At 34.2% G+C, this 27,938-nt stretch overlaps 8 protein-coding genes across 9 annotated transcripts in view; 5 read left to right on the forward strand and 3 right to left on the reverse strand.

The window, feature by feature from the left end:
* The window catches only part of LOC9309274 (60S ribosomal protein L37a), a 5,302-nt gene extending 1,156 nt beyond the window's left edge, over positions 1 to 4,146 (forward strand). Inside the window, exons 2-3 of the mRNA XM_021020401.1 lie at positions 3,567 to 3,655; positions 3,748 to 4,146. Of these exons, the coding sequence (XP_020876060.1) occupies positions 3,567 to 3,655; positions 3,748 to 3,795 (137 nt within the window). The 3' untranslated portion in view covers positions 3,796 to 4,146. The remainder of the gene's footprint in view (positions 1 to 3,566; positions 3,656 to 3,747) is intronic.
* On the reverse strand, positions 347 to 3,560 carry LOC9307220 (nuclear pore complex protein NUP88). Of its 2 annotated transcripts, none has more exons than XM_021020383.1 (7): positions 2,792 to 3,560; positions 2,087 to 2,238; positions 1,847 to 1,969; positions 1,458 to 1,585; positions 1,279 to 1,294; positions 757 to 875; positions 347 to 494 (listed from the first exon to the last, which is right to left on the reverse strand). In XM_021020383.1, the coding sequence occupies exons 1-4, from the start codon at positions 3,023 to 3,025 to the stop codon at positions 1,540 to 1,542; spliced, it is 555 nt and encodes a 184-aa protein (XP_020876042.1). In that variant the 5' UTR covers positions 3,026 to 3,560; the 3' UTR covers positions 347 to 494; positions 757 to 875; positions 1,279 to 1,294; positions 1,458 to 1,539. The 2 variants fall into 2 exon arrangements, with proteins under 2 accessions (XP_020876042.1, XP_020876041.1); XM_021020382.1 differs by having other exon boundaries at positions 1,279 to 1,340.
* Positions 3,812 to 5,648, reverse strand: LOC9307221 (high mobility group B protein 7). The gene is made up of 7 exons (XM_002873160.2): positions 5,338 to 5,648; positions 5,068 to 5,238; positions 4,669 to 4,753; positions 4,484 to 4,570; positions 4,294 to 4,338; positions 4,107 to 4,180; positions 3,812 to 4,013 (listed from the first exon to the last, which is right to left on the reverse strand). Exons 1-7 carry the CDS (start codon positions 5,412 to 5,414, stop codon positions 3,986 to 3,988), a joined length of 567 nt encoding a protein of 188 aa, XP_002873206.1. The 5' UTR covers positions 5,415 to 5,648; the 3' UTR covers positions 3,812 to 3,985.
* Positions 5,649 to 5,721: 73 nt separating this feature from the next.
* Positions 5,722 to 7,674, reverse strand: LOC9309275 (peroxidase 52). Its single transcript, XM_002873161.2, has 4 exons — positions 7,387 to 7,674; positions 7,084 to 7,275; positions 6,827 to 6,992; positions 5,722 to 6,323 (listed from the first exon to the last, which is right to left on the reverse strand). Exons 1-4 carry the CDS (start codon positions 7,609 to 7,611, stop codon positions 5,932 to 5,934), a joined length of 975 nt encoding a protein of 324 aa, XP_002873207.1. The 5' UTR covers positions 7,612 to 7,674; the 3' UTR covers positions 5,722 to 5,931.
* Positions 7,675 to 14,899: 7,225 nt separating this feature from the next.
* On the forward strand, positions 14,900 to 17,138 carry LOC9309276. Its single transcript, XM_021020303.1, has one exon. The coding sequence runs from the start codon at positions 15,357 to 15,359 to the stop codon at positions 16,938 to 16,940; it is 1,584 nt and encodes a 527-aa protein (XP_020875962.1). The 5' UTR covers positions 14,900 to 15,356; the 3' UTR covers positions 16,941 to 17,138.
* Positions 17,139 to 18,288: 1,150 nt separating this feature from the next.
* Positions 18,289 to 19,763, forward strand: LOC9307222. The gene is made up of 3 exons (XM_021020348.1): positions 18,289 to 18,752; positions 18,841 to 19,355; positions 19,468 to 19,763. Exons 1-3 carry the CDS (start codon positions 18,456 to 18,458, stop codon positions 19,640 to 19,642), a joined length of 987 nt encoding a protein of 328 aa, XP_020876007.1. The 5' UTR covers positions 18,289 to 18,455; the 3' UTR covers positions 19,643 to 19,763.
* Positions 19,764 to 21,734: 1,971 nt separating this feature from the next.
* Positions 21,735 to 22,659, forward strand: LOC110227104. Its single transcript, XM_021020388.1, has 2 exons — positions 21,735 to 22,207; positions 22,302 to 22,659. The coding sequence occupies exons 1-2, from the start codon at positions 21,931 to 21,933 to the stop codon at positions 22,508 to 22,510; spliced, it is 486 nt and encodes a 161-aa protein (XP_020876047.1). The 5' UTR covers positions 21,735 to 21,930; the 3' UTR covers positions 22,511 to 22,659.
* Positions 22,660 to 26,490: 3,831 nt separating this feature from the next.
* LOC9307223 lies at positions 26,491 to 27,653 on the forward strand. Its single transcript, XM_021020387.1, has 3 exons — positions 26,491 to 26,934; positions 27,221 to 27,290; positions 27,386 to 27,653. The coding sequence occupies exons 1-3, from the start codon at positions 26,563 to 26,565 to the stop codon at positions 27,427 to 27,429; spliced, it is 486 nt and encodes a 161-aa protein (XP_020876046.1). The 5' UTR covers positions 26,491 to 26,562; the 3' UTR covers positions 27,430 to 27,653.
* The last annotated feature ends 285 nt before the right edge of the window (positions 27,654 to 27,938 follow it).

The following is a 27,938-nucleotide window of genomic DNA, read 5'->3' on the forward strand; positions in this document are numbered from 1 at the left end:
GGATTGGGGCCTAGCCAGAGACAGAATTTCCCTAGGTGAAAAAAAAAGAGAGTTTTTAGTAAAGAATACCGAAAAGAAAGCAAACATTCAATACTTACCAAGGGTATTAGAGGTCCAAGGGTAAGTATTGAATGTTTGCTTTCTTTTTGGTATTGAGTCTTTACTAAAAATTCTCTTTTTTTCTCTCTTAGGGAAATCTGTATAGAGCAAAGTCTATGCACGTTCAATACCAGGGTGCTAAGTCAGACACTAGGTGGAACCAGATACTTGAAAAGATGTTTAAGCGTTCACCAGTGGCAGTGAGTGTGTTTTGGTTTCCTAGTTACTCTGCCAATACTAGTGGAGCCGTAAGATCCTGCACTCCAGGCAGTTACCAGAATCGAATCTTTGCTGACAAGATTATATGATAGACTCACTGCCCGGCCTTTACATTCTGCCTCCCGAACAGCGAAATCTTCATCTCCGTCGCCACTAGATGCTTTATATAAAGGGCCCTGTACACAAGGAAAACAAGAGATCAGCATTACAAGGCAAACAGTAGACAAACAAAGAACACTTAAGGGTGGTCCATGTGTATTTGTGTCATCTCTTTTGTCCCGTCTGTGTTCCGAATCAAGTTAAGGAGGGGGTATAAATCTTTGACGAAGACCACTGGATTATAAACCACATATCTAGAACACTGGTGAAACAACTAAAATCTACGAGGAGCACTTGAAAAATCTCACGTAACAACCCCAAAAGATGAGGAATCCATACCTGTAAAGCCAATGATGCGTCAAGCAAAGCATAAGGATGAGCTTTCACCACCAATATATTTTCACCTCTAGTTCCTTGCATCGTTGTAAATCTCCATTACCGATTCCCATTTGTAAACACTGTTGCAATATACATCCGAAGTAATCTCAGTCAGCCTCAAGGGCAGTTAAACACAAAACATCACAACGAACTAAAACATCTTCCATGACTTATAAAAATTGGACATAAAGAGGATAGTCCGTGGAAGGAATGCATTTGTATACAAGGCATCCCCGCGTCAGCATGAATAAACTATTTGATATATCAAAGGAATACCCCTGAAAAGCTTCAAATGAGCTAGTGAGCCTAGATTTGGGATCTAAAACAGCTTAATGAGAATCATTCATATCGTGTTCAAGAAACCAGAAAACCAAAATGTTACTATCTTGTAAACTTAGCATACCAGGTACAGCTTCAAGCGATAAAAAACTTATTAATTAACTGCCAGAGAAGAATGAAAAGGAGAAAGAACCATTATCCTACCTTCCAAATGGCACAACTGGGCACAGGATATAAATTGAACCATCAGTGAATAATATAAAGAACTGCACCATTGAAAGATTTGGTGAAGACATAAACATGTAATCCTCAAAGCTCTATTTGACAAGACAACTAAGCAAAATCTCTGTCAGTTTTCAAACAAGAATTTGTACTGAACTTACAGTGAATCTATCCCACAGATGATCTCCTCAGAAACTGAAATCAGCAGGATAAATTGATGAAGCTGTTCCAGATCTTCCTGGCTCACCAGATCTCCTTATAATCAGCATCTGAAGACAAATCGAATAGCCTAGCAAAAAGTTTAGCACGCAAATTACTTTTAGTAAGCCAAGAAGCTCTTAAATCAGGATTAAATGGAATGATTCGACTCCTTATAATGAGATATTGGACCAGAAGGTAACATAGTATGTCATTGCATAGCAGAAATTAAGAATCTACAGCCTTTTTTACTGAATTTCTTCTACAATTTCTTTAACATCTTTCCATAATGATATAGATCAATATATTGACATGTACATCCACCTTCATTATCAACCAAAAAGATTGTTACCTGAAAACTGCATCCGAGGATAGAATTTCCAAATGGGTGTCACTATCAGGGTGCCACAATGCTTGTAGCAAGTTTATGGCATTGTCACCACTAGTATAGATTTCTGAACCAATAGAAACTACCCTGCAACCCATAGATTATGAAGTGATAACGTATAAGCAGAGAGGCCATCAATTTAAGCTAGGTAACATCATAATCAAGAATATAAATGCATCTTATAAGGGCAACGTTAATCACTACCTGCAAATGATATTGTATTCTACCACAGAAGCACGTCCAAATAGGTACATCACACATATTCCATCTGAGCCGGCAAGAAGTACAGCTGATCCAGACTTATTAATGGAGATTTTGCTAACAGAAAATGTCAGTTGAAGGTCTGGTTGCATCACCTATAATATCATTTTTTACTAAAACTTAGTCAATCACGAAAATAGCAGAACCTTGGACATTCCTTACCAGCAATGTACAAGTACATCAGACCAAACAATCACATTATTTCTTGATCATTTTTCTCCAGTAGCTCCAACCAATAAAACTTAAAAGAACACAACTAAGACAACTCTTTCAAATCCTTACAATTAGAAGGATAATCACCTATAGCGATCGGTCCCCAAGCTTTTTATTCAAACAATCATCATCTTATTGCACATGCCATAAAAAAAGACACTTCCACATTTTATCACTAAAATTCATCTGTGTAGCAGACCACAGAGGAAAACTATAGGTTTTTGACACTAATACATAGCAAGAAGAAAAGATCTTCCTATCATCCATCAGTAAGAAATCTAATTTCTCAAACTCTTCCTAAACCTAATTTCTCAAAGTCAGTAAAATGTCAGCAACAATCGCACTAAGAAATCCGTTTCCGCTTTCGATAAATCTTCTTCTCAATACTCATTTTGGCCGAATTAGCGGTGAAAACAGAAAGAGGGAGTAAATGACCTTGGACGGGACTGCGGCGAGGACGGATGATGGTTCAGGCTCACCCAAGCGCAGAGATAATCGGTGAAGGAGATATCGTTTAGAATCCCAGTAGTATAGGCGCCAGTCTCCGTCCCAAGCCATCAAATTTCTCGGAAAACGCTGCGACGCGGCGAGTTCATCCTGGGAGGATGGAAGAGAAGCGAAAACCGGGTGGCTCTGGAGAGGAACCCACCGAACCGGCTCTTTAGGCATCGGATATCGCCGTGAATCTGGCGTATCCTCTGGCTCCTAGAAGTTAAATTTCATACTCTCTCTCTCTCTCTCACTCACTGTATATGTGTTCGTCGGCCAGGGCGTAGATGTAGAAGAGCAGGAAGAGAACAGAGAGAAGAAGCAGATACAGTTGAGACTTTTAATGGGCTTTTCTTCGGCCCATTAAATTTCTCTGAAATAAAGTGTGCTGTCTTATAAAAAAACTGAAATAAAGGACTTATTTTAAAATAATATACAAAAATTGAATCTGAACCCTAAAACTTAATTTTTATTGTACCTTGAGGTTCAAGCTAATGCATAAGGTCATGTTAATTAGTTTTGGATTCTGAACAAACATGGTGGATTATTGGGGAATTGAGTTGAAAATAGGTTTGAGAGCGTAAGGGATACTCAAGGTTTTTTTGGTTTGATTCGTTCATAATTCATTGTTTATCATTGACAAGCAGAAGCTGAATTCAGTTTTCAACTCTATCATGTCAGTCTTCTGTTTCTGAATCCTGATGATTTTGTATCTGCAAAGGCACACGATATGGCGCCAGTGTTAGGAAACAGATCAAAAAGATGGAAGTGAGCCAGCACAGTAAATACTTCTGCGAGTTCTGCAGAAAGGTACTCTCTCTTATGATCACAAATTTCATAAGCTTGATGGTGCTCTCCTGGTTTCTTTGATTTGATAATATGCTTTGATTTGTAATCTGCAGTACGCTGTGAAGAGAAAGGCTCTTGGTATTTGGGGTTGCAAATACTAATAAACCTCTAAAACACTGTCACACTTATCCAAAAAAAAACTAGTAAACCTCTAAAAGGCACATATGAAGGAAATAAGATCAGCAGCCTCCCCTCTATAGTTTTTCTCTATATTTACATAAATCTCCCAAAAAGATCTCTAAACCTGTACACTACCAAAAGGCCAAAACCCTCTCCACGAAATCGGGATCCTCAGTAGTCGAGCAGAGTATCGTCTTCCCTGTTTGAATGAAAGTAAAGGTGAGACCACAAGAGCCAAGAACAAGGGATATGGTAATGTTGTATTATTCAGAGCTTATGTATTAACTCATACCAAAACTCATTTTCGAAATGATCAGATGAATCATAGTCCTCCTCCTCTTCATAATGAACGTAGCTCTCATAGAACTGTAAAGTAGTCGGAAAATGAAATGAAACATAGTGACAACTGATTATGCAAAAGACGGAAACACAGACAATGCTTCTTGGTTTTGTAAAATAAAAAACACAATGACTCTGACCTTGTCATATCTCCCAACAGTTTTCGAATCTGCCTCATCATCTGCCTGCAAATTGGTCATCACAGTTTTTAACAGTTTCAAAGGAAATCAAATGCAGATGAAGCAACTCTTTTTCGAATAATTATAAATTGAGTAATAACTCCATAGAATCTTCCAATGTATCAATTTATGATCCAGGGATATAATCGACCTTATCAATACTTTTAGCTTCTTCGTTTAACTTTCTGCTGTGTGCCAAATCAACCTCCATAGCACGGGCATTGAATGGTTTTTGGTCCTGGATACAAGCAACAATAATACAAAAATCCAGCTTATAAAACATGGTTAGCAGTAGAAATAAGAAGCTTTTTGAGTACTTTAAGAACAAACTGATACCTCTGGTAACATGTTCTTCCATACATTGAAACATATTCTGCTAGCATCCACCAAGTTTCCATTGTACTTTTCCCTAAAATCCTCTCTAGAGAAAGAAGAAACAATAATAGTTACTGAAGATTTAAATCACTAACTACTCAGATTTCACTTCTCACTATCAATTTCCCCACGTTTATTGCATCACAGCACCAAGAAGGCAAGAACCAACAAAAGGATCAACCTTTCACTTAAAAGGAAAGACATTGACCATATGAAGTAACATCATCACTCCCTTTTTAGACCTAAAGCATTCAAATTCTTAAACCCACTCAAAATCCACTTTTTATCTCCATCTAATTCACCCAAGAAATTGAACACAATTGCATTAAGAAACAGAGTAAAAGTCTTTGGTTACTGTACAAGAAGAAGACAAATGGTGATCTGGGTTCATCTTCAAAGCTCCCAATTGGTTTCGAGATATTAATGACATTGCCACTGGCAATGTACTTGAATCTCTTCACTTCCCTTCTCTTCTCACCGCACTCATGCATATCAAACAGACCAATCGCTATCATAACACCACATTCTTCACTGTAATAAAATCCCAAAACAGAGTACATCACGAATCTAGATAAAACCCTAAAGAAATCTGAATCGACGAATCCAAAAACTTAACAAAAAGAGAAATACCATTTTTTAAAAGCGCTTCCATCAGCAGCACGACGAACTGCTTGAACCCTTTTACGAGTTCTCGGCCGAATCGCCATTAATGCGCATCAAAGATTTTTTCTATTTCTGACAGAGAATAAAAAGAGGTTTAACCTTTTTGTTTCTTTACTGTGTTGTGTGCACGAGAACTCAACAGGCATCGGATCGCTTACGTGTCAACTGCACATTTTAGCGTTAGTGGATTTTCTGCTAACGTGCGCTTAACAAATAACACGCGGGACATAACTGGCGCGTAATCAAAACAGAGGAAATCTCTCTCCCGCTTCCAGGATTAATTATTTATTATAACCAATATAATTTAGACACGTAACCACGCGGGGAATATGCGAATATAACACTTCATAATTGGGCAGATATATAAGCTAATTTCATTGGATTTTAATGCGAAAATAAAATACACACTTCAACACAAAGCAAGAAAAGGAACAAAAAAAAAAAAAAAAAGACATTAAATGGGATCTTCGAAATTTTTGGAGAAGATCAATCTTATTCTCACCAACTCAAATAACAAAATAAAAAATCCAATAGGAAAAGAACACGTGGAGGAGATTTGAATCAGTTGGTCCTCCCGCAAACCTTGCGGATTTCACCGCTACTACCAGTCAACGGGCTGATATCACCCATCTTGATCATCGCCGCCGCGAAGTCAGAGTTAAAGCTCGATGGATTGTTGCTGTATCCACGGACAATGGAGTCAGTGGAGCCTCCGTTGAAGAGCACTTGGTCGGAATGGAGGAGACCTCTCTGAGTCATGAGATTCTTGAAGTAGTTGTTGTCGAAGGAAGCCGCCGTGGTGACGTCTAGTGGAGCTAGGTTTCCGTCGCCGGAACCGGTGGCTCTAGGGCAAGTTCGTTGACGTGTGGTGGCGAAGGCGGCGTTGATGTTTGTCTCGTTGTAGATTCTCGCTCGGAAGTTCGTGCAACGGGATTGTCCGATCGTGTGTGCGCCTGAAAACAAAAACAAAAAAGTTTGAATGATTAGTTTAATAGTTGACTTAATTATTTTAAGGATCATCTGAATTACTTTGTCGGTGTTGCGTAACAGTAATTTATATGATTACGTAATTTTGGGAAAAAATATGATTACGTAATTTTGTTTGGGAAAAAAAAAAAACAGAAAAGTCGGTGGTGCGTTACAAAAATGTGTTGAAAAAAAGTCGACAAAAACAAACAACACAATCAAATTATATTATTTTGTGTCGACTCTGTTGACTGTTGTGTTGGTCCTTTGAAATATTTCTTTTTATGTTTCTTTTTGTTAAACAAATTGGTGAACGAATAAAATTTAAGAAATATTCACAGATTAAGAAATAATTTTTGTCACCAATTTTTAGCAATCTATTAGTAATCGATGTTTGAAAAATTGCAATCAACCTTAATCTGTGATACATATATAGTTGCGTAAATAATAAATGGGAATTGGGTTAAGCAAGAAGAGAAGTGAAACGAACCGGAGAGAGCAACCATATCTCTGGTGGAGAGTCCAACAGCACTGAAACTACTAATGAGTTGGCTCAGACTCGAAGTCGGGGCCGGAATGTTACTATTCGCTGCCGCTTGACTCGCCGTTCTTGCATCTCTTCTTCCTACTTTAACATTCCAATTCGGCCCTCCAAGCTTCAACAAAATAGAGACAAATTCATGTTTTAGACCGGTTTAATCTTTTAAATTTTCAAAACCAGACTAAGAGAGGAAATAGGGAGCTTACGACTACGACGGAGTCTCTAGCTGCAATGGCTAAGATATCAGCACAAGACACAACCCCGGGACATGCTTTCTCAACCGCTGATTTGATGTTGTCGATCACATTAAACCCACGAGCTGAATTGCGGTTTGGGGCCGCGTTTTGTTCTCCTGTGAAGCTCGACGTGTCATCTAGCAGAATCGAACCGTCACATCCCTATATATGTAAGCATGACAGTGGTTAGAAGTAAAGAACCAAAATAAAAATTATGCTAAGTTTCTTGAGATGCAAGGAAAACAAAAAAAAGGTAAAAGAAAAAAAAACTACGTTGACGAAGCAATCGTGGAAGAAGAGACGGAGGATAGATGCACCCATTCGAGCCTCGCTGTTAACGGCAGATTTAACGGCGCTTTGGACGGTGGAGAGGAGGTTAGGGCAAGAGGTTGAGTAGAAATTAGTCGTGAGTTGTGCTTCGACGACGTTATTGTTATTACCTTGGAGTAAAAGTGTAAGTACGAGAACTAGAATAGCAGTAAGTTGATTTGAAGCCATTGTAGGTTAAAACAAAGACTTGAATATAATAGACTTAGAGTTGATTATTGTACTTGAAGAACAAAGCATAACAGAATCGAGGTTTATATAGAGACGTGAAGGATGTTCTAAAGTGAAAGATAGGTGACCTAACGCGTTGAAAAAATGTGTAACTCTGTTATTTCTTTTGGTTTTTAGGGTTGAATTATCATTTTTGCATGGAATTGATTTTGTAACTATCTACGTCGGAGAGAGAAGTAAAAACCAAATTTATCAGCGATAATATTATTTTCCCAAATGTCAAGTAAATAGTATAGCCATCAAACTAATTAGCCGAAGTCTCAAAATAGTTGACTTTGAATATGGGTGAGAAAATAAGAGATTAATGGGGTTCAAAAATAAAACAGATGAGTGTTTATTCTTTGGTGGTCGTGATAAGCGTGACACTGTTACAGAATAAATTGTTTGTGCTAAATATAATTAGCTCGTCTAATACTATAGACAAGACCCGATTTTACATTAGATGGAAATATATCGAATTTTTGTTGGATATATATTACATGAATGATTAAGAGAGATTCTGCGAAAATTCACACACACCTGGTTGTAAATTGATGAGATTGTGTATATATGAAGTTATAAACTAATTAAGCAGAGAGAAAACAAATTCCTTTAAACAATGCTTTCAGATATTTTTAGTTGATATCGTTGTGATTGTTTGAATATTTGTAATTTTTTTAATGTTTTTTTTTTTGAATATTTTTAATATTGTGTTCTTTTTTCTTGCTAACATCAAATATTAATTGTTTAACCATCTTACTGATTTTTTTTTTTTTTTGTCGTCTAGATTTATTATTAATTGCAAATTATGAGAACTGTTACATAGATGATTCTACAACTGACAATTCTTTCCGACCCTTACTAGATTCACGACAGACTACACTTCATTCTTCGTAATCTTGATGAAAACCTTCAATGATCCACGACCTGGCGACACTTCCTTCTCTGCGTAGAATCTTGGCGAACGGCTATAATTGTACATCGCTGGAGATCTCTTGCACACTTGCCTCCATTAATCTGCAAATTTGTTAATAAATCGCAATATCTGGGACTCGAACCCCAGACCTTTTGGTGTAGAAGCATTAATCAACCCTTTGTCAACCAATGAGCCAAGGAGGCTTCCACAACCATCTTACTGATTAGTTAATGAGTCGATACATATTAATAATTTGTCTTTTACCAGCATATAATAAGGTAACTATTTGGAAACGCATCTTCTTTAAGATGGATCTACACATATGTCGAAATCTGTTTTATTTTTGGTCCAAAATCTGTCTATCTCAAATGTTTTCAAACTTCAAAAAAGCAGAACGCGCGATAAGGTTTTAGAGATTTTCGATGTCCAAAAAAAACGTTTTTACAAAAATTTAATCACGATAATCAATCAAAAATTCAAAATCATGATTGATCTTTGAAAATACATGCCACTAAAACTGTAGTACTTCCGATTCTAAAAATGGCAGCAAATAGAAGAACAATAAAAATCATCAATCGCGCGTGTTTAACTCATAGAGTCATGGTAATTGAAGATGGATTTTTACTGTTTAGTAAGTGACAACTAAATACAATAAAAAAATATATCATGATACAGTGTATTGTCCTTGCACAAAAAAAAAAAGAAAGATAGAGTCAATTGTCAACTGAATTTATTTTTTTCTACATTTTTGAATATCAAACTTCTATTTAAACAAAGTTGAAATTGACGTATTATTTTTGAACATATATACAATCAATATTTATATTATTTTATTTTATATTTTACTGAAAATACCGTATCTGTTTGTGATTTATATACATTTAATTCAGATAAATAAGCCATGATATATTTGTTTTCAAAAAGTTTTGGATCTAGATCCATATATAATCTCTTCATGCTCGGGGTAGAGAATATGTAAGCATGTTGAAATAGTCATTTTCTTATCGTAGATGTTGGGACATGAAATTTTGAAGACTCCTTTTTTTGGTAGCTAACTAGCTAGTGTATGCCGGAAGAAATAGTATTTAATTTCTTTTTGTTTAATTAGCAGTGGGCGTCTAAGACCAAGCGCAGTGGCGCATGTAGGCGTCGGATGTATGTAATTTAATATAGAAAAATAATGCAAAAAGTGGCTTTTCAACAACACCCACATGTAGAGTTGCATTCGGGTGTGGGCATTATAAAAAGGGAAAAAAAAAATTTTGTCTCTATCTCTCTCTTTTCTCTCTCTCTAAATATAATACTAAAAACTTATTTACATCTATACTAACACATTCACCACTGTGGGTGCTCTAAGTCAGTCTTAGCACCCGACTAATCGTGGAAGGTGATAGCAAACAGCTTGTCTGAATCCCTGAATACCTAAGAGCAACCCCATTGATGGTTTTTAAACATAAGTCTCTTATTTTAGAGAGAAAAAATATATTAATAAAAAAATGTGTGGGTTTCTTAAATAGTGAAGAAACCCTCTACAAAGTATGTCAAAGTACCTTATATAAGAAATTTTAGAGAGTGTTTCTTCACTATTCAAGAAACCCACACAATTAAATAATTATACTTTTGTTGTCTTAATGTTAAGAGACTTAGTTAAAAAAAACACTCATTGGGTTGCTCTAATGGTCCACACACATATCAATGTTGCGCCAATAAATTGCAACCCAAAAAGCAGAACAAATTTACGCTTTGATCCCTAGATTCTCAGTCTCCAGTCTTTACCCTTACGCCATCCCTAGCTACATGGGTTTATCACTTGGTGCTTTTCGTATGTTTTTACACGCTGATTTTGATGCCATAACTAATTCTTGTTATCTTCTAGGTTAGAAGTCGTAATAATAAATAATAATGTTCAAAGTCGCCATATACAGTTATATATTATGGATTAGACATACATCTTTTTCAGCATATATACCACGAGAAAATATAGAAGAGTTTGTTAGAGAGAGTTGTCAAGAATAGTGGCCTCCTAATTATTTAACTAATACTTTGGACCAAACATTTGATTTTATGGAAAGATAGATTACATCACAAGATTTGTTAAATTTTTTATCTTTTCCAATATATTCCCAGCAACTCTTTATGTTCTTGACTTCTATTTGAAGAAATATAGCATTTCATATTTACATCAAGTTTACACTGTAGGTTTTCTTCTCTATTTTTTTTTCTGCTCACACTAATATACGATCGCTTTGAAGCGATTAATTAGATTAATAAATTGTTCATTTAGTATGTCATAATCCATTACGGCAGACTGGATTATCCATGTATGGATAGTTAAAAACTTCCAATTATAAAGCCATAGAGGTTAGGTATACAAAATTATCAAGTACATAGATAATAGATTTAATCTCGCACAGCCATTTTGTTATCCATTTATGAACTAACTATTTTCAAATTTTATTTTAATGTATACTAATCGAGTGTGAAGATCTTTCTCGTAAAACGAATTATATGTTTAAATATTTGGATTAAAGACTAATTATAAAACAATAATTAAGGGAAGAAGAAGTCACATACTTTTATAACACTATACGCGGCTTTTACTTTTACAGGATTACTTTCCAAAGGAGGCACGATGGTCACTTTCAAGATTACTATATGAGTTACATACAAAATCAAACTTAGTGGAATTAAAAAAAAAAAAAAAAAAGAAGTTAGATACCTTCTCCGGTCTCACTTTCACACCAACCTATAATTAACTTACTAATCAAACCCTCTTTAATAATCTATATATAGAAGAAACAGGCTTCTAGATACTTACTTAACTTAAGTTACTTTAAATTACAGGAATGTTCATTGGATGTGAAGTTTAATGAATATTATTTAGCCACTTTAAGCCTTTAAGCAAATGCTTGTTTAAGCTGACTAGGAACTTTCCATATTTTTATTTGTTATTGAGCCATTTCAAAAAATCATAATTATGCTCTTCATAAAACCACAAGATTACAATCACGTTTATTAACATTTTTATAGAATCTCAAGAACATTTGATTTCGTGAAAATCTCTCATATTTTCTTTATAAGTTAAATTTTTTTTTATCACACTAAATTATATACATTTGGTAATCCTTATTGTCAAATGTCAATGCCACCACTATATATGTGAATTTACTTTATATATATACAAGGTAGGCTTGGGCACGAAGCGGATATCCGGAAAATTTGGGATATTCGTTATTCGATTCGATTTAACCGAATACTTGATTTTGTGATTTGCTTTGATCCAAAAATTTCCGGATATTCGGAATATCGAATATCCGGATTTTTTTGTGATATTTGCGGATATCCGCTTCGATACTTCTGTACTTATTAAAACCCTAAAAACCTAAGCGCTCGCATTTAAAACTACGAAGAAAAATAGAAAATTTGGGAAAAAGAAGTCGTCACAGGATTTCAACTTCTTATTTTTAAGGGATATTGATTTTTTTTAAAAATAAATTTCACTTCACTAATAAAAACTATTAAATTGTGTCACAAATACAAGTCTGAAAAATAAAAAACTGAGTTTACAAATACAAGCCAAAAATATATTACGATGTACATATATATATATATATATATATATTTCTAATATATATCAAAAAATACGGATCGAATCGGATATCCGACTTTTAAAAAAACAATATTTGCTATTTGCTTCGGTTTTTACGAATACTACATTTTTCTATTTGATTTTCTCCAAAATATTACGGATATTCGGATTTTTCGAATCGAATCAAAACGAATACCGAGTCAACGCGGATCGAATATTTTGCCCAGGCCTTACAAGGAACAAGATAATAAATGGGTTGAACCAAAAGGGGTCACCTCAATTGGTAAACAACTTCAAAATTAAGAAAAGATATGAACCTCCTTGTCGGAGTCAAGAATTGGAAAAAGTTGTTAATGTGAGTAATTGCTAGAAAGAATTTTTAAACACTCTTTGCAGCATATATTGAAGATTATTATTTGAACCGTTAATTACATAGAAAATGCCAAAGAAGCTAGATTAGTCACCCCATGACATGATGGGACAATTTTAAATACAGAATATTACCAACAAGAAAATAAGAAAGTTAATCGTAAACGTAAGTAATCCACATGTGACGTATCTTAGTCTCGATTCAAAGGCGAATGAAATAAAATTTGATTTGACAACGATAGTCGCCTCTTCAGAGTTCTAGTTTTGAGTTTGATTGAGGAAAGACCGAAATGAAGTGTTTACATAGCAGTTTGGGTAAACCGCCTGAGATTTGAATATAATGTTATGTTTGAAGAGTGCTTTTTGTGGTAGTGAATTATGAAATATATAAAAATGATTAAGAGTTTGGTTGTTGTCATTGCATCGTTTATTTGCATCCTAGGTTTGCATTTAAATGTAGAATATTTATATTCATGTATACATTTACAATCATAATATAATAATAACATTAGCATGTATATTATAACACAATCATTTATAAATTAAATAAAAATCACGATCATAAATAATATGATAATTCTGATAGTGGTTTGGCTCCAATAGCTTCTACGTGTAAAGGTATCTCAAGTCTTGAGATTCCTAAGCTTTCTAATTATGTAACATTTTCGAAACCGGACAAGGTCAACCATATTTGTCGTCTTCCATTATTTTAGTCAAAAGATTACAAAAAAATAAGAAATTAAGAAACTAAACTAGGTGACATCATTGATATTTGACTCAATGCATGCCTAATATGTTTCTATATTATAGCTTTGGATATGAATGTTTGACTGTAGAACCAAGATGCTGCAAATTCTTTGATACACACACGTATAATTATTACTATATCAACGTAACACTTCGGTGGGACGAAGCTAAAACACTTTTGGATTTTGGTGGGGTGGGTGGAGTAAAATAACAATACGAAACAATACAAAAGCTGCAGTCACTGACAACATACGAGTCAAAAATTCATATCGTGTAGAGCGCCAATTCATGAGTATGAATGCCACGAAATAGTTGAGGTTTTCAACTTTATTTTACCGTTTAATAATCGATTTAAACACTAAAATCATGCTTCACAACAACAACAAAAAAAAAAAAAAAAAGTGGGTCTGTGGATACGTATCCTATTTTTTTCAAGAATTTGTTTTTGAAAAAATGATATTTATGAAAGAAACAAATCGAGATTTTTAGCACTATAGCAGTTGGAAGTAAATTGAAATTGGTGTTCCTTTACTCGAATTATTTATACATATACACTATCAATTTATTTACAAATTTTGGCACAATTTTCATTCGAAAAAAAAAAACAAATTTTGGCACAATATCAAAGCTGCGACGACCATGACATGGATTTTTAATAGTTTGTGCTAATTTTATTCTTATAACACCATTTGAAATCGTCTACATGTTATTGAGAAAACAAAAAGAGACAATATAAAGTACAACAACAATGTTAAATGCTAATCAGAATTGTTTGAGTGGACTGTAATATTGTTTTCGTTCTCGACATTTAGGTGTGTGAGGTTTGAAACTGAAAGTCCCCTTAAAAAACCATTCAGACGCGTCTCCTTGTTGAACCATAGTCTCTAGATTCTTAATTAGTGTGACATAAATTTTTATGCAAAAATGTTAATGGGTCGGGTTTAAGTTTTGAATATGGGCCTAACTAATATGGGTCTCCTTTTAATTTGATGTCTTGTGGGCTAAAACTCTAATTCAGATTATTGAATTGAATCCATCTCTAAACAGTCTAAAGTCCACACATTGTAGTAGTTTTTTGAAATTTTAACTTTTTACGTTTTGAAAACTCATACAACACTTGAAACTTCCAATATTTGTTCAAACATTCATATTGGGAATCAATGAATGACTAACGTATGTTACATATGTCAGAAAACTTGTAATTAACTAGATAATTATCAATTGATAGTTAATTAGTTATTTTTGCGTATGTTACATACTTACATTCATTATTAGGACACATAATGAATGACTAAGAATGTTTTTTTTTTGCGTTAACTTATTACTCCCTCCGTTTTAATTTAGTTGTCGTTTTAGGATTTAAATTTTGTTTCATAATAGTTGTCGTTTTAGGTTTTCAATGCAAATGTTTGGTAAAAATTCCAGTTTTATTCCTATTGTTTTAATATTTTGGCCAATGAAATTTTTTATAAAATATATTAATATAGGGTAAAACAGAAAATTTAATGTTTTTCTTAATTTATGTGCAAAAACTTTAAACGACAACTAAAACGAAACGGATGGAGTATGTCTTAGATTAATAAGTTATTTAATAGTTTAATTAAAAAATATAATGGTGGCATGGCCCTGACCGGCATGTTAATAGTTTCGAGGAGGCAGAAGTAGAAACCGCTCGCTCTTCTCTACCAAAAACTTTTTCTTCTTCCTCTTTCTTCGATGTCTCTCATCAGTTACCAATCACAATCTCTTGCTTTAAATTGATCCTTCTTTCTCTGTGTAATTCTCCACTGAATTCAACTTTAGTTCGTCTCTTTCCTTCTGGGTTTCTCTGCAATTCCAATTCTGGGCATGTAATTCGAAGATTTTTCCCTCTTTAGTTTTCAATCTTCTTTTGTCAAAGTTGAAGACTTTGTTCGTTTTGAATCTGTCCGCTAGTAGAATCTTCTTCTTTGAATCGCTTTCATATCTCTGCTTTACGGGTTTTCACACTTTTGCCAGCAATGTCTAAGCTTCCAAGCACATGCCTTTGACTAACTTTTCCCGGTAAAGGATTTGCTTTTACTTCTTTTTTCCTGGCACGAGAAAATGGGCTCAACTGATGAGGTTGAGAAATCTAAGACTAGGGTTTCATGTCCTCCTGCTCTCTCAACATCTCATAAGATTCTTATCAGTGAAGAGAAACCTAGGAGATGGTCGGAGAGTTCGTTGCCTGATGTCTCTAATAGGATTAAGCTTTTGAAATTTGGTTCCGCTTCTGCTAGATTCAAGAGAATGGCAGAGGAAAGAGATGAGGTTTCACGCTCTGTTAACAGCTCAAGCAGCCACAATTTCCGGGAAAGAATCAGTGTGGTGTTTTCCCGGAAAATTGAGTGGGCTTGCTTGATGAAAATGGGTAAGCAATGGCTACAAAACCCGTTGAACATGGTTCTTTTCTTGTGGATACTTGTGGTTGCTGTCTCTGGTGCGATTCTGTTCATGGTTATGACCGGCATGTTGAACCATGCTTTGCCCAAGAAATCACAGAGAGATGTTTGGTTTGAAGTTAACAATCAAATCCTCAACGCTATGTTTACTCTCATGTGTTTGTATCAACACCCGAAACGGTTTTACCACCTTGTGCTTCTCTGTAGATGGAGGCAAGACGATGTTACAACGCTTAGGAAGATTTACTGCGAGAACGGGACTTACAAGCCAAACGAATGGATCCACATGATGGTTGTTGTTCTTTTGCTTCACTTGAACTGTTTTGCTCAGTATGCGCTTTGCGGTCTTAACTTAGGGTATAGAAGATCCGAGAGACCTGCAATTGGTGTAGCTATATGTATATCTATTGCAATAGCAGCTCCTGCGAGTGCGGGTTTGTACACTATTCTTAGTCCACTTGGGAAAGATTATGATCCTCAAGGAGATGAGGAGAATCAAGTGGAGCCTGTGGAAGAAGGATCCGTTACTAATCACAAGTTATCTCTTGAAAGGAGATATTCATTTGCTTCTGCAGATGTGAGTAATCCTGAATGGAGAGGTGGAGTTCTTGATATATGGGAAGATATTTCATTGGCTTATCTCTCTCTGTTCTGCACTTTCTGTGTGTTTGGTTGGAACATGGAGAGGATTGGGTTTGGGAACATGTATGTGCACATTGCGACTTTTATTCTCTTCTGTTTGGCTCCTTTCTTTATATTCAACTTGGCTGCTATAAACATCGATAACGAGATGGTAAGGGAAGCACTTGGATATACCGGAATTGTGCTTTGCTTGTTTGGTTTGCTCTATGGTGGTTTTTGGAGAATACAGATGAGGAAAAGATTCAAGTTGCCGGGCTATAACTTCTGTTGCGGGAGACCTGCGATTGCTGATTGTACACTCTGGTTATTCTGTTGCTGGTGCTCTTTAGCTCAAGAAGTCCGGACCGCGAATTCTTATGAAATAGTGGAGGATAAATTCTGCAAAAGAAGTGAAGAAAATAGTAAGATTGATGATGAGGTTGTGGTATCTTCATTGCCTCGTGATGACGGTGTGTTTGATCCGAGTTGCTCGCCTAAGAAGATGACCACGGCGATAGCTAGCTCGTCTCTTAGCCCGAGCAGACAGAAATATGAAACTTGCTTGGGAGATAAAAGTGATGAAGCTCTAAGTCCACCTTCTCCTCCATTCATACACAGAAGCTAGTTAGAACTTAGAACTAACAGTTATTAATCAAAGTTTGTTTCAAAAAATTTCAGGTTTAGAAAAATATTAAACAATGTAAAACCAGATCTACTATGGATCTGTTTATACGGTTCAGGTATATCTATATTTAATTGGAACTAAAGTTTAAATTCGTCTTGGAGTTTATGAAATTCACGAATTATAAACCATGTAAAACAATTCTAGTTTTGTTTGAAATTTCAGTCAGAGAATTATGTTTCTTCTCATCATCTCATGTGAGTTTTTACCATAAACGTTTTTTTTTTTGTTTCTTCTACGATGAACCACATTACATTGATTTGGACCTTAAAGTGAATTTAAAAAACAACAATAGTTTACTTCATGCTGCTTGATAGGCTTCCTACCATGTCTCGCCTTGCTTCTTGGGGGTTACAAACGTCTACTTCCTGCTGCTTGTGTTCTGGTTCTGTGGAAACCAGAGACCATCTTTTCATTGGTTGTCCATTCTCTCAAGTCCTCTGGGACTCAGTTACGATCAGACTAGGCCTCCCTGCAACTATCTTTTCCACGTGGGACTCTTGATGGAGTGGTCAAAGTCAGAAATAGGTACTCTCCACCAAGGTGCCAACGCTTCGATTGTTGCTGGTTCATGCAGTGGTTTACAGTGTATGGATGCAAAGAAACAACTTCATTCATAACTACATTGCTATTCCTCCGGCTACTATCTTTAAAGATATTGACCGGCAAGTTGTAAACTCAATCTCAACTCGTAAGAAGATGAACAAATTCAGGAATCTTATGTCACTTTGGCTTCATTTTTCCTAAATCTTGTGAATGCGTTATTGTCTCCTTATTTTTTATTTCTTTTTTGGCAAGGTTTCAAATGTATAGTTCTTCTCTTGTAACACCTAACTTTCATCTTAATTATATTTACATTCTTAACAAAAAAATAATAATAACAACAACAATAGTTGCTGTTTTTGCATTATGAATTTTTCATCCGACTTACGATTTCTTCGAATGTACTCAACTCATCGCAGTGCTCAGAGCATTCGATCAAATCAAACATCTCTTCAATGTTGGTTATGTATTAACAAACTTGTATACAAACAAATAGGTTCTAACCTGCGGTATCCGTATAAACAATTAAGAACAAAAAACAGTAAAACGTATAAAAAACATCAATTTTCCATTTTCTCTTTAGTCCTTTATCGTTGTCTATTTTTCCTTTTAACCCGAATTATATTTCCGTCTTAAAATACAATCATGTCAATTAGGGCCCAAGCAAAGTTTGTTGGTTTTCCTAAATTATGTAACTTAACATTCTTTTTTTCTTTTTTTTCTTTTTTTTTTCTTTTTTTGTCTCAAGAGATTTGAGAGATTTGAGAGAAAACGATTTGACTTCTGAAATCAAGTTAGGGTTTTCTCTTTCTTTGTTGCCCTAGCAGAAACCGATTCTCACGAGGAGCCGCCTCTGCTTTATAGTTGTATACCGAGCCATAAAACCTAAGGAAAACAAAAGCTTAAGAGAAACACATGGAGGAAAAGGGCACCCAAGATGGCCCAAAACCGTCACAGGATTCTGGCTTGCACAGGCTTTACTTCAAGGGTTTGACAAGGGAGGAAACAAGAGGGCTGGTGGCAGGATTTGGGGTTGCAATTTGCGGCCAAGAGGATAATATCTTGTTTCAGATGAAAGGATCAATTCATGACTCCGAGATTACGGCTTTGGAGGCTGAGCTTATGGCATTGAAACGAGGACTAACCGAAGCCGTGAGTTTGGGGATCACTCATATCTCAATCTACTGCGATCATTATCACATTTTTAAACTTGTAAGTTTTCTTTCCTTTAAGATATTCACATTTGTCCTCACTTTCTTCAATATCGTAATGGACGTTTTACCCTTGATCATGTTTTTAGGTCACGGGGAGTTCCGGGCCTGAGAAAGATAGCATTGCCTTGCTAATGAATGATGTGCAACGCACCAGACAACAACTGACATCTAGCACCCCTCTTCTGGTGACTGGAGATCAAACTAATAAGGTTGCTTATAAACTTGCATCGGAAACACTCGTTTCTGAAATCAGCATAAGTATGCCTCCTTGTCATAAGAAGAACACTTTTTGCGGTATCTGTTTCGATGATGATCTCGAAGCTGAACAGATGTTTTCTGTTGCTTTATGCGGTCATAAATTCTGCTTGGAGTGCCTCAAACTACATATACAAGTTGAACTAATGGAGAGAGTACCGAGATGTCCTCGTTACGGCTGCAAATCGAAACTGAATATTGAAAGCTGTGCCCATCTTTTGACACCTAAACTAAGAGCCATGTGGGAACAAAGGATCGAAGAGACAACTGTAACAGATTGGGCAATGTGGGCAAAGTGCCAACAAATGGCTGGAGTAGCTCATGGGTTTTGCCAAATAAGTTGCAAGTATCATCTCTAGTCTCATTATTCTCTAGCTAGATATTACAACTAATCCTTCTCGAGTTTTATTATGTCTTAGCCTCCTAATTAACATTGTAATTTCATGATTGATTGATAGATGTGGGTACTCCTTTTGCTACATATGTGGAGCCGAATGGAAGCTGCTAGGAGCCGGTTGCATTCATCGCAACAAAGAGATGTGTACAATCATTAGTTGCATAGTTATATGTTATGGAATTTTGGTATGTTTTCTGTTTATTATGAGTTTATTCAAGTTGATTGATTACTCATAACGCTTGTAAGCGGGTTTACTTGTTTGATGCTTATTTGTTTTCAAGATTTTTGGATTATGTTGTAAGATACACAATGGTTTACCTGTCTATTTCCAAAATCAACAACCGTCTTGATCAAGTATATCCGTATGTATCTATCTTCTTATATCTAATAGATATACGACGATGGAGTCTCGTAAAACAGTAAGAAAGTTTGAGGATACACACACACATGTGGAGTGTTATGATCGAATTTTATTGTTTTTTTTTCGCTCACACATCATACTTTAAAAATCGTTTCATTCCATTGGAGTCGCATATTTTCTCTCTGTATCCCTCAAAAGATAATCGCACCCGCTTTGTAAATATCCGATCTTTTTTTTCCCGCTTATCCGCCCCCTAAGTGATTTTATACAAGATAGTCAATGTTTAGAGGTATAAGATTAAGAATAGCGACAAGTTTAACAACATGAAACTCTACGCCATGTTGATATAAAACTATCGTCGGCATTGACTCTTGACACAAGCGGAGACTTTTTACTACGGTTTCTAACTGAGGTATACAGTATTCCCATATATTCCTGCCAAGAACAGCAATAGCTCTTGACTTCCTCTGCCTTTTGGACTTCATATGTAATTGCTACATACATTCTCCGCTTTAAGTTTAATAATCAAAATTTTTCTAATTTGCTTTTGAATTTAGCCATAGTTTTACTTAGCCGCCTGAGACAGTAGTTATTAGGAAGAAATAACATTTTGTGCTTTGGAGGATTTTTACTTAATAATAATTAGTTACCAATGTTCTGTAGTTGGTACTTCGGTTGTGTGTGCTTCCGCTTAGAATCTAACTTTTACGTTCTAGATGCGTAGGCTGGTAATCTTAGCTTCTCTTTGTCTCCGTTGAACCATGATATGAAACATTTGATGCTTCAAATTCAATAAACGAGAAATTAAACAATTTAGAAGTTTTCTTTGTATCGGGTTGACTCGATCCAGAAACTTTGTATCGGGTTTTCTTTAACACGTACGTGAGCTTCTCTTCTCTTCATGTGCCTGCTCGTTACGTTGATCTCTTCTCTATATGAGATTGTTTATTATAAAGGAGACTCACAAAAATGCCCCTTTTTTAATACCCTTTTCAAAAATGCCCCCTTTAGCTGTCTATTTTTAAAAATACCCCTTTTTATGTACAAAATGACTAAATTACCCTTCTTTTAATAAAAGATATCACAAATATATAAAGAAATATAACAAAATTAGGTCCACAAAATACAAAATATTTTTTGGCGGGAAAAGTGATCCCGCAATTTTTCCCGCCAAAACACTTGTAAAAACTTGTAAAACCTTTAAAATACCTTGTAAATTTTTTGTGGGAAAAGTGATTCCGCAATTTTTTTGGCGTTAAATTTTTGGCGGGAAAAATTTTCCCGCCAAAAATTTACAAGGTATTTTAAAGGTTTTTTACAAGGTATTTATAAGGTTTTACAATGTATTTTAAAAGGTTTTACAACGTATTTACAAGGTATTTATAAGATATTATAAGATTTTACAAGCTATTTTATAAGGTTTTTACAAGTTATAAGGTTTTACAAGTTTTTTATAAGGTTTTACAAGTTATAAATACCTTATAAAACCTTATAAGTACCTTGTAAAACCTTTTAAAATACATTGTAAAACCTTACAAAACACTTGTAAATACTCTGTAAAACCTTTAAAATACCTTGTAAATTTTTCCCGACAAAAATTTTCCCGCCAAAAAAAAAAATTGAGGAATCACTTTTCCCGCAAAAAAAATTTTTTGGCGGGAAAATTTTTTGGCGGGAAAAATTTTTACGGGAAAATTTTACAAGGTTTTTTAAAGGTTTTTACAAGTGTTTTGGCGGGAAAATTGCGGGATCACTTTTCCCGCCAAAAAATATTTTGTATTTTGTGGACCTAATTTTATTTCAAATAAGGGTAAAATGGTCATTAAAAACTAAAAGAGGGCAAACTTAAAAATGGACTCTCAAAGGGGGCATTTTTGAAAAGGGGTATTGAAAAAGGGGCATTTTTAACAATTTCTCTTTTTTATATGTGAAAAAGGCAAATACAATTCCGGGGAGAAAAGGAAAAATAGACTAAATAAAAATAAAAATCACCTTATTATATACATATTATTTGATCATAAGATAACTTTATACCTATCTCTACTTTTAAAAGGAAATTAACAAAACCTTAATCCTAATTTAAAAAGGAAAAACAACAAACGTCTAATACATATAAATAAAATACCAAAACCCCCTTTCAGTTTCCATCATCCCCTTTTCTCGATGGCTGCCATGTTCAATAGCGTTAAACTCTCCATGGGTGCCTTTTTCACGAGAATTTCTCAAGGTTTAGCAAGTAAGGACGAGGACTTAGCGATAGTTGCTAATTGGATCAATGGTTGCCTCACGACTTTGATGGGACTCGTGTCCACCATCAACAAGAAATCAACTGTTGATAAGGAAGAGATAATAGAACTTTGGTCAACGAAACATGTCGAAACGAGTCTATTGTTCCTATTCGCAGCATGTGTAGCAACTGCTATACTAGCCAACTTTTCTAGTAAGATTTCTTATAGTTCTTCTAATCTTCGGCAATTCACTCACTTTTTCTTATGATACAAATTTTCTAATCAAATTTTCCTTTGTTTCTTCAGGAAAAAGCAACTTCCGATTATATCAGTGGAGATCTATCGTGATTGGTGTGATCACCCTCTTGATTATGGCAGGGAATCGTATGAATCTTATGATGATTTGTACAACATTGGTGGCTCCCTTATTCACCATCGGCTGGAGTATATTCAAGATCGTAGGAGCAAAGGAAAAACCAGCTGCTGCTAGGTCGGATTCAACTGATGCCCCCTAGGGCACGAGAAAAGTTGAAAGTCAGACAAAATTGGATTTTAATTTTTCTTTTGTGTTTATTAGATATTATTAGCTATTTCGTCTGAGTTTTATTTTGATATTAAATTTATAACCTATGAAATTTAAGAGCACATTGATTAACAAGATCTCGACCGGTTTCTGATACATCTTTATATTGCAAAAAAAAAAAAAAAGAAAAAAAAACTTTTCTAGATTTTCAAGTCTCGTTAGAGAGCAAATTTCCACGTATCTTCAACCATCTTCAAACCAGATGCCACCTTTGCCGGCGATATGCTCCCATCGATTTCATAAAGATCAGCCATTGGTTCTTCCTGCTTCCAGCTCGCTCTCGTCGAATCTAAATCTGATGGCTTCTCTTCCTCTTTCTCTTTATTTGGAATATTTCTGGCCTTGGCATGGTTCAGCACTACCATCTGAGGCTGGTCTAGACAGAGCAAATAGAGAGCAGTCGCCTCTCAGTCGACCTTTACGTGTTCCCCAAGAAATATCCTTGGCTAGACCTTAATTATTCGGATGACCTCATCACAGAGCCAACCTGCAACGTAACTGACCAAGAAGTTCGGCCACACCAATTTTGCTGAGGGAAAGATTCAAGTTACCGAATTATAACTTCTATTTCAGGAGACATGCGACAAATAATCTAGAAAACTAAAAAGGTCTAGCTTTGATGAAATTCATAGAATGCTTGTGTCCGTTAGTCACAGTGCTTCAAATGGAAAACAGACTGAATGAACTACTTAGAGTACCAGTATATGTGCAATATAGGATAAAAGTATATCAAAAGGGTTACAGATTAAAAGGACCTTCATCCTCATAAACTAATGCACGTTAAAAAAACGTTTTATATTTCAATCATCGATTTTTCGTATCGGAATTCGTTTTACCCGTAAAATAATTAAAGACGACGATTTCTTTTCTAACGTAACTTAAATAACAAACACATATACATCTTTGTAAAAGAGTTGATGAAGATTTACAAAATTTAGATTGCTCGAAAACTAAGAAGATGTGTGTTTGGTAAATTTGAGAGGATGAAGATGATATCAGAAAATATATTTATAGAGAAATATTTTTGTAGGGTTCTGTTTAATTTTTGAAATTTGGATTGCCTTCAAAATTTGAAAAATTAATTTATTGTTGATTTTATGATAGATTTAGTACTTTTGAGAATTAATTTTATGAATGTAGTTTGAATTTATGAACCTAGGAAAATTTGTACTTACAAAAGTTATAAAAATATATTCTAATATATTAATTTACATGAATTATACGCTTACATGCTAGAGTTGTTAAATATATATATATATATATATATATATATATGTTAGTCTTTTTTTTGTCATCCGTAATTAATTATAAGCTCAAAAGAGCCATTCCTGAGGAATGTTGTTTACATAAGTGATGTGAGACGGTTCTGATATATATGTTAGTCTGGATTAAAAAATATAGACCTTAGATCAATTTAATATATTCTTTACATACACGAATTTTTTATGTATATATAGATAGAGATATGATGTTTGTATTACTGATGTTTAATGTTAATTAACGAAATAATTAGAATATCATGACACATTTGTAACTAATCTAGTAATATATAGACCATTAGTTTGCTCGATTTATGAAATAAAAAATGTCTGTTTGATTTTAAGTTTAAGCTTGGACGTAGCATGTCTTACATTTTAATATTAGATAATACAGATTGGTTATTTGTTATGCATATATAGAAAAAATGTAACATTTGTTATGTGTTTGCTAATATAGAAATAATAAAGTTTGTCTCGTATAGATTGTGTGTGTTTTTTAATTTTTAGTTAGAAATTCGTTTTTGATTAGTGGGATATATGGATATATGAGACTAATGGCAAATTCTGTAAATAGTCTAATAAACTTTGGGTAATTATCTAAATAGAAGTCAAATCATTGTATGAACGACACATCAACGTGACAATCTTGTTAATAACACATGATTGTAAGGTGTTTTTTAAAAAATGTTTCTCTATTAATATATAGGAGATTACTTTTAATTGTAACCAATAGGAAGAGGAGAGAAGTGAAACTAAAATTATTAAACAAACAAACAAATAATTAAATAATATAAAAATTAGTTTTTGTTAATTTATGTGCAAAACCCAAAACATCAAATTTAAGGAAACAGAGGGAGTATGAGATTGTATTTTAAAATAAAAATATAATTTGAGTAAAACGGAAAAAAAGAAAAGGAACGATTTTAGGAGAAAATGCAATATGGAGGTCGAAATAAAACAGGCAAACAAAAAGAAAAATTTAATACGTTAATTATTGCTTATTCCTCTTTAATTTTTTTTTTTCCTTTTTAAACTTTTTTTTTTTGTCCAACCTGACATGATATCCTTCTCAAACTTAACTACCTTATCACTGATAATTAAATTTGAAGGCCATGAATTTGAGACTTTCCTTCTCGGCTTAGTCTGGTTCTCTTGAATATATGTTGATTGACTTGTATACTCTTCTAATAGTTGCTCATATTCCATGTGCTCTCTTCTTTGATTTAGATGGTCTATAAGATCGAACAATTAAAATTAAGATATGTTCATGTATCAAAGAAGTGTGGAGTCTAATGAAAGTGCTATTGAATGTCACTAGGTATAAAATTCTGTTAAAGAAAAAATCAAGACGATATATAATATTTTGCAAACAAAACTAACCAATTAAAATAATAATAATAAATTTTAATTTTGTCTCAACGATTTAATTTTTCTCGTGTGGTTTAAACACTTTTTGAATCTTTAGCTCTATCTGGTATTTTCTGTAAATCTTTAACACCAACTGGTTTTTTGTTTTCGTTTGCGTTTTGGTAAACAACAGGATCACCAAAACAGATCACTGTCCAGACGATTCCAAAATAACACCAACAAATGGACCAATCTCACAATAATAGACCGCCGTTGATCGGACCGAAAATTAGTTTTTTCCACAAATGTTGGTCACAATTGGCGTTGTATACATGTCACGTAACACATCAACAAAAATCAGGCCATGAATGTTTGCAAGTTTTTAATGGTTTTTGGATTATAGTTTTTGTTTATGTATTTTGAGTTTTGGTTTAAGGTTTTTAGATATTGTATTAGAAGAAAAATTAAAAAAATAAAAAATGAATAGAAAAAGTTAAATCACGTTAAAAATGAGAAACTCGCAAAACATAGACTTTAAATTTTCTTTGAAAATTGATTTTTTTTATCAAAATATAGATTCTCTATTTTTTTAGGAAATCCATTTTTCATAATCTTGATTGGCTATAAAGTAAATTTTTGTAAAAACTAAAATCAAAAACAAATTTAAAATCTACAACCATTCAAGACCTCAATAATGCGGCAGCAATTTCGTTAATGTATTAAGCAATACAAATTAAATTTCAACGAACGAAGAAAACTTATAATATGTATGATTATTTGCTTATAATATCATTTTTTATATAAATTTTCTTAGTGTACAAAAAATGATTGAACATGAATTAACCAATTCTAAATTTATTCATTTAATATTTTTCTTAACAAGAAAAAACCTTCTTTATTCTTTTCTAATTTTTTTTCTTTACAATCATCAAGTGAAAATTGAGAATTGCCGTAAAAACTAAGAATTATAACAAAAAATTGAAAGGAAAATCTAAGAATTCAGTCGTAATACTTTATCCATTTTTTCGTTTCAGAATTTATGGAAATTTTTTGCTACTAATTGTTCTTTGTCATAACTATCAATATATATATTTATATATGTCCATATATTCATTAGCGAATATATCCATTTGAGAGATATTTCATTAGCTAATATTTTCCCTAGTTGATATGATACACCTAGAAATTAGGTAAGGTCTTAATTATTTATTCAAAAACTGTAGATAAATTTGTGCTGCTATTTCTACTAAAAATATTAAAGAAGAAGTTGACAAAAGAAAAAGAAAAAATTAAAGAAGAAAAAAAGAAAAAGAAAAAAGAAAATAAATTAATTGATCCACTGTCAAACCAAAAAAATTGAAAACCCTATATTGGTTGAATGGGAAAATCGATGGTCAGATTCGCAGAATTCGCCATTAGACTCTCTTCCGAGAATCCAACCAGACCCCACAGACCTTCTCCTCCTCTACGGAACAAAGTCTTCGTCAAGAAGACGACAGACACGACACACCTCGATTACTCCAATCTTGTTAAGCTGGAGAAGGCGGGATCGCACTCGGGTTCCAATCCCGCTCCGGCTTCGGGTTCGGATCCAATTAATCGGGTTCCCCTTGCTCAGGTCGTCGAGGATTGCGTCAGACGTTGGTTCCAGGATACGCTCAAGGAAGCCAAATCTGGTGACGTTGGTATGCAGGTTTTGGTTGGTCAGATGTATTGCAGCGGCTATGGAATCCCCAAAGATGAGAACAAGGTTCGCTTTTTCATGAATTTTCTGATTCAGTTTTGCTCTCATTTTTCTGGGTTTAGTTTGTTTTCTTAATGTTCTTCTCGAATTCATATAAAGGTTTGGTTTTTCGTCTCTGTATCTACATTGTATGCCTCTGATTAGGTTTTGTTGTGATTGGTCTACTAGAGTTTGAATTAGGGTTCTTAAAATGTATGTGGTTAGCTCTGATGTATGTGGTTAGCTCTGATTTGAAGATGTAATGGTGATTCTGATTTAGAATTCTGTTTGTGTGTGGTTTTGATTTGTAAAGGGTCGTGCTTGGATTAACAAAGCTTCAAGAACTAGATCATCAGCTTGGCAAGTGAGTGATAAGCCTCCAGGTAATAATATATGATAGACTTGTTTTTTTGCATCTTTTATTGAATTAGTGAAATGTTTTGTGTTTTATTTAGGGTTCTTGTTCTTCTAATTCCAGGTTATAATGCAAGCGATTCAGATTCCAATGATAAGAAAGATTGATGATCATCTTTCGAATGTTTGTATTGCCAGTGACTTTGATTTGTTAGTTTCTATCTCCTTTGTTTAATTCTACTTGATGTATTCAAATTTGAAGCTTTTGTATCATCCCAATGGTCAAAAAGTGGCCCTCAAGCTTTTTATTACCACGCAGTGAAGTAATTTAACTGTGAGTCTGTTGTAGCTGAATCATTGCATTACCAATAGATTTTGCCACGCTTTCTCTGGTTCTTTGTCCCCAGAAGTAGAATCAAACAGTTTGCAAAGAATGAATCTGGAATCTAGAATGTCACTTGACAATTTTTCTCCGAGGAATCTACATTCTAGTTCTAAAGATCATGTGCAATTAATTTATAAGTTTGGATGGAGTGAAAAAGGTAAAAGTTAAACTGAGACAAATGTTTGCATCTCTCTAATGATGGATTCTGTTCATTGATATCACCAACAATAATAAGTCCCTGAGTTTCACCATGATGTTGGTTTTTCTAACATTACATTGGAGTTGCTTGGTT

Source organism: Arabidopsis lyrata (assembly GCF_000004255.2).
Source record: "Arabidopsis lyrata subsp. lyrata unplaced genomic scaffold ARALYscaffold_6, whole genome shotgun sequence".
NCBI lineage: Eukaryota > Viridiplantae > Streptophyta > Magnoliopsida > Brassicales > Brassicaceae > Arabidopsis > Arabidopsis lyrata.